At 35.8% G+C, this 6,036-nt stretch overlaps 2 protein-coding genes across 3 annotated transcripts in view; both read right to left on the bottom strand.

Moving 5' to 3' along the window:
* nbn (nibrin) overlaps positions 1 to 2,261 on the bottom strand; it is a 19,108-nt gene extending 16,847 nt beyond the window's left edge. The window contains exon 1 of the mRNA XM_015055828.1: positions 2,093 to 2,261. Within this exon, the coding sequence (XP_014911314.1) occupies positions 2,093 to 2,123 (31 nt within the window). The 5' untranslated portion in view covers positions 2,124 to 2,261. The remainder of the gene's footprint in view (positions 1 to 2,092) is intronic.
* Positions 2,262 to 3,133: 872 nt separating this feature from the next.
* Positions 3,134 to 5,405, bottom strand: LOC106961799 (prostate-associated microseminoprotein-like). Of its 2 annotated transcripts, XM_015055817.1 has the most exons (4): positions 4,194 to 5,405; positions 4,003 to 4,110; positions 3,599 to 3,707; positions 3,134 to 3,506 (listed from the first exon to the last, which is right to left on the bottom strand). In XM_015055817.1, exons 2-4 carry the CDS (start codon positions 4,106 to 4,108, stop codon positions 3,335 to 3,337), a joined length of 387 nt encoding a protein of 128 aa, XP_014911303.1. In that variant the 5' UTR covers positions 4,109 to 4,110; positions 4,194 to 5,405; the 3' UTR covers positions 3,134 to 3,334. The 2 variants fall into 2 exon arrangements, with proteins under 2 accessions (XP_014911303.1, XP_014911304.1); XM_015055818.1 differs by having other exon boundaries at positions 4,003 to 5,405.
* Between the last annotated feature and the right edge of the window lie 631 nt (positions 5,406 to 6,036).

The following is a 6,036-nucleotide window of genomic DNA, read 5'->3' as shown; positions in this document are numbered from 1 at the left end:
TCGGCCCGATTATGATCGGTGACCGATCGATCGGCACACCTCTATTATCATATACTATCTGTGTAGGTTGTTGTGTCCTTGGCAAAGACACTTAACCTGCTTTGCAAGCTGCTGGTGTTCAGTTGCATGGCAGCCTCACTTTTGTCAGTTTAGCTTTACGTCTTCACTTTGTTAAAGTGTAAATTAGTCTGTGAATGATTTAATGTAGTGTAAAACACTTCAGAGTCCTTGACTATGCATGTCCATTTGGAAAACCTGAACTTTAACTTCCTGTCTGATGTCTTTAGATGTTGTTTTAATGTTTCCACAATATGTTCTTTCTTCTTGATCCAATGAATTTTCTGAAGCGCACCAGTTCCTCCTGTGGCAGCTCCACAGCATGGCGCTGCCACAACCATACTTGGTGTTCTCAGGCCTACAAGCCCCCCCCCCCACTCCAAATGTAACAATGGTCATTACGGTGAAACACTTGTTTCATCACACCACACAGGACATGTAGCCAAAATTAAGGTCTTTGTCCCTGTGCGCATTTTCAGACTACAGTCTGGCTTTTTAATGTTTTTTTTTTGTTTTTTTTTTTTGAGTAATGGCTTCTTCCTTGCAAAATGGCTTTTCAGTCCATGTCAGTTCAACACATGTTGCACTGTGGGTAATATGTGTCTCTTTACTCCTGTCTATGTAAACTTCTGGATTTCACTGTGCATTTTTTATATTACTAAATTATTGGGTATTAAATAACATCCATGCTGCCATCAAAGCATGATTACTCTACTTCCAATCTGGAGCGAAGCCGAATAACACCTTTTTGTCTTTAAATGTTTCTGGGGTAAGGTCTTCAATTGGTAGCCATGACAAGAGTTAATGATGACAATCTATAAATGCTAAAATATAAGAGAATCTAAAAAAAATCCGCTCCAGAATGAAATGCACTTCATTATTTCTTATGATATCAAAATAGATAAATCAATTTTACAATTTAACATCAGTAATTTAATAAATACAGGCTCAGTCCACAGCTCAACACTGGAGTCAGACAACCAAACAAAAAATGTCCCCTAATATACTGTTGCACAAGAAAATCAAAAGATTAGACTGTGCAATATTTAGAAAAATACATTATGTCAAAACACTAAATGTTAAACTGTACAGTGGTTAATTCATATGTCAAATGCCAACGTGTGTGACAGCATAATTAGAGAACAAGCAAGAAAGCACGATGTACACTGCTCAAAAAAATAAAGGGAACACTCATATAACACATCCTAGATCTGAATGAATGAACTATTCTCATTGAATACTTTGTTCTGTACAAAGTTGAATGTGCTGACAACAAAATCACACAAAAATCATCAATGGAAATCAAATTTATTAACCAATGGAGGCCTGGATTTGGAGCCACACACAAAATAAAAGTGAAATGTTCCTTTTATGTTTTTGAGCAGTATATTTTGAAGAGCTGCCAAGAGAGATTTTTTATCTCAGTCTCCAAAAAAAGAGAAAATTTTACAAAATGGTAGCACGGTTCAATTTTGCAGAGCTATTTGTAATAAACCACAAGATTTCTGAAAGAAAACAACTTTAGACAGAATAAACTGAAGTGGAGAGATTTTATTTTAATGTAAAAGACTATCTTAAGAGAAAAAGAAAAACTGGATCTCAGGGTAAAGATCTGATAGGAACTCTGAATTAAGGCGGTGGAGTAATAATGATGTGGGCTTATTTTTCAACCACAGGACATCTTGACCTCTCCTCTGTATGCATACAGCAGGCTTTCTTCTGTGTGTCAGATGAAAACTACATGCTGTTCTTAGTTTTTCCACACAAAAATTTGCTGTTCCAGCTTAATCTCTGTTTAGTAAATAATAAATAACTTTAAACACTTATCTCAACTTTATAATTAGCTACACGAGATGAGTCATCTCGATCCAAAAGTTATTCGTAAACACACCCCATGTGTTTAAGACCTTTCCACTGCTCTGCACACTTCAGCATTTTGCAGTAAATGCCCCACCTTAAAGGGTTTTAACCAAAGTTGAACCCGTTAGCCCGCAGCTAGTTTTGAATAAAGTCGTTCAGGGATGAAGAAAGTTACCTCCGGGCTGCTGAGGAGTCAGTATCCACATGTTTAAGCCTTTTCGTCCCAGTTCATTAATTGTAACAAGCAAAAGGGGAGCAACAGTGGGACATTTTTAAGATAAACAAATCCTCTTCACGATGAACACACTCCCCGCCACTGCTGACGTCATAACTAAGCGCTGCTCTTTTTCAAAATAAAAGTCCAGGTTGAAACTCTGGGAAAGATAACTGAAAGGAAAAGTCGTGTGTTTATGTTCTCATTTGTGTTGTTTAAATGCATTAAATGAAACGTGTATGATTTGTTAAGTTAAATGCTTGTATTTTAGAAAATAAGAATAAAGGTAAAAAGTTTTGTAGTTATTTTTATTCAGTCAAATGTGTCACAGGACATACAATAATAAAACAAAAGGAATAAAAGCGTATTTCTAGAATATTATCTAAAATGTTTCAGTCATTATTTAGGTCAATCCCTAAATTACTTATCATAACAATTCATTATCATAACTTAATTCATCGTCAGAGTAATAATTTATGTGAATATGTAGTGTATAAAACAAACGAAAGTAAAAAAAAAAAATTAAATAAAGTAAAAGCATTCAGTTTTACTGAGCCGTATGCGTAAGACATATGCATAGGCCACTAATGTAAGTACAGAAGGAATGACAATTATTTTCTTAAAAGCGATACAAAAACTTGCAGGCTACTTTGATGAAAGAATAGATAAAATATCAATGGATTATGTTAACAGCTTAGAAGCCAATTAGTATTTATCTTGTTGACGTTTTTTTTCTTTAATGTGGTGGAGACTTACTAAAATAAAAAAATAATAAAATGTGGTTTAAATAAATGAATAAAAAATCTGTATGGTACAAACAAAAACAAACATGTTTTTTCTTTCATTGCTGTTTGGTCAGTCCTATTTGCCAAAGCGACATATGTGTCTTTTCTGTACCTGGTCTTAAAGTAGCATAATCAACACTACAACAATGTAAATAACAAAATAATGCAACTCTCAGTTTAAGTCAAATGGATAAATAATGGCAAGAACTATAACACATATGTATAAGCATTTAATTTATTAATAGCTCATATTTTAAATACTACTTTAAACAAAGTAATAAACTCTTTCATAGTCAGCAGATGCACAAAATAAAAATTGGTCACAATGTTAAAAAGGAGAATCACAATTGTGTTTTTTTTCCTTTGTTATCTCTCAACAAGCTTCACATATTTTTTTCTTTTGGCAGAATGGCTTAAATTAAAATAAAGGATCGTTGTCAGATTTCCATGGCTGCCCGGCTGTTCTGAGACGTCCTTGTCCCCAGAGACAAGGTAATTTGTGATTGACTCTCATCACAGCAACGCTGGTGCAAGAATCCGGTTTACGAATGACTTCGCACCATTCTGGGTAGTCAATGGGCTTGGTCGCACTGTAGGGAGGAAGAAGGGTAAATTAACGTAAGACATCAAGTGAAAATGTCAAGAAAAGGTTTATTTGAACTGCATATGACAACAAACTCACAGGTCACAACATCCCACTCCAAAAGGCTCCATGCAGACACACTGGTAGCAATCACTGGTTATCCAGCTCTCCCCAATGCCGTACACCTGACCCGTGTATTCACAGCTTGCTGATGAGGATAAGAGAGAGAAACGTTTACTTAAACAGAACCGTAAAAAATAATGTGCTAAGAATTTTACTTGAATGAATGACAAATAAACTGTCAGTCAGCAATCATTTTCAGATTTGAAAGTAAAGCTTCTCAAAACATTTTTAGTTGATCATGTGGTATAGAATGGCAGTAAAAATTTCATTTTTGAAGTTGAGCGTATCATTAAACAATAAGAATACAACATATAATACAATATTAAAAAGTATGCTTTCCAATGGATGCATTTATTAGCAAAAATGTTACTAAAATCTACCTTTAGTGTTGAAGAAGCATTCACCACTGTTATACACCGAGAAGCACGGCAGACTAACTCCCAGGAGCAACAGTGAAGCCAAAAGTACTTCCCTTGCGTTGGCCATTTCTGGGGAAAAGCTTTGCAAAGGTTAACGAGAAGAAAAAACAAACAAACACTGAAAGCACAAAGATCCAATCAAAGGTACAAACCTGGGTCAATTTTTCAGCACTCCTGATTAAATCTCCTCAGACCTTACAGTGTTGTGAGTCAGTTCTTCTCTTCCGTTTGCTCTCGTTGCAGTCACCGTCGCGATGCCTTCATGTTCCCTTCTCTAATTCTATTATTTTCTTTCTAAGCCTCCACACCTCCTCCTTGGTGCCCCAGATGAACCGATGCACTTTCTCCCTTTTGGTCTCAGATATTTATACTGCACCGCTTCAGACTCATCAACCCCCACTCATGTATTACCTTCTTCTATCTGCACACAAACACAGACGCATGAACACACAAGCATTATGTTCGTCATTGCTTCTCCCCTCCTGAGCATACAGTGTGCAGGCTTTCAGATAACGTTTGTCTCAATGGCTCCCATTTGACCCCATCTGTTGCAGCACTGTTCATGTCGTCCATAAGACAGTCAGCCTATCGCTGATTGTTCAAGCTAAGAAACTCCAATTATGTGTGCAGGAAGGTAAACAACAACCTTTGACCTCCCGCTCAAAGTAACATTTAAAAAAAAAGGCAAGTGTGTCTCTGATTGTTCAAATGCATCTTTGTAAAAGTTTGGATATTTTTTTTTTCTTTAACTACTTAATGAGAGATTTTATGCAGTTGGTTTGGTTAATAAATCCTTAATTAGCAAATGTGAGTCTCAAGATGGTTTCATCTGACAACATAGCTCTATAAATAGTCCTGTGCATCAGTGTGAGGTTTGTTTTGAGAAAAAGAAACACAGTGAGGGTTTCTTTGTTTATTTTAAGGTTATTTTTGGCTTTCTAACATTGGTAAAAACAAAATGGTGATGGTTGTGGGATAGTTTCTGCAGCAGGATGACTCACTGTAATTGATGGAACCTTGATTTCTGCTCTTCATTTGAAAATGCAGAATATTTGACCTTCAGTTTGTGACCAAAATCTCAAGTCACTTATGCAGTGATGCAGCAGAACAATGAAAGAACACCATCGTATCCATGTATAAGCATCCACAAAACAAAATGAGAGTCTTGGAGTGACCAAGTCTGAATTTAAATCTTATTTCTGCGACATGAACTTAAACAGTCTGTTTTTGCTGGAAAACTCTCCAGTGGCTCATTGGTCACAACTCAGTTTGAGTCTTTCTCTTGGAATTTGGACTGTTTTCCTGCGCGAATGCAATAATTTTATTTTGGATAACACAAAAAAAATCTAATTAATTGTTCTTCTACAGCTCTGGAAAAAATTAAGAGACCACTTAAAATGATCACTTGCTCTGACTTTACTTCTTATAGGTATATGTTTGAGTAAAACGAACATTGTTCTTTTACTCTATGAACTACTTAAAATATGTCTCTGAAATTCCAAGTAAAAAATTCATATTTATTTGCAGAAAATGAAAAATTGTCAAAATAGCAAAAAAGGTGCAATGCTTTCAGACCTCAAATAATACAAAGAAAATAGGTCCATATTCATTTAGAAACAACAATACTAATGTTTTAACTCAGGAAGAGTTCAGAAATCAATATCTGCTGGAATAGCCACGAGGTTTTCAATGGGGTTCACTGGAGCTGTATGTATGTGTGGGTGCTGTGATGCACCCACAAATAGTTTTTTTCAGTCTACTGTGGGTATTGTGTCAAAAACTAACAAACAAACAAAAAGCAAAAAAAAAAAACTTGCTGGCCTTTGATTGGACATGTGTACGACCAACTCATCTCTTTTTATAATAGGAGGCTTCATCTATCATTACTAGAGCCCAGTTTGAGTTTTCTATCTCAAATTGCAAATTGTTATTGTAAGGAGCTGGATACCTGTCCGTTGTGTATGTGCCCCTCAAAACTTTACCAGGATGGATGGA

Source organism: Poecilia latipinna, unplaced genomic scaffold (assembly GCF_001443285.1).
Source record: "Poecilia latipinna isolate Pla-1442-1.1 unplaced genomic scaffold, P_latipinna-1.0 Scaffold1337, whole genome shotgun sequence".
Classification (NCBI taxonomy): Eukaryota; Metazoa; Chordata; class Actinopteri; order Cyprinodontiformes; family Poeciliidae; genus Poecilia; species Poecilia latipinna.
This window is presented reverse-complemented; position numbering and strand designations above follow the sequence as displayed.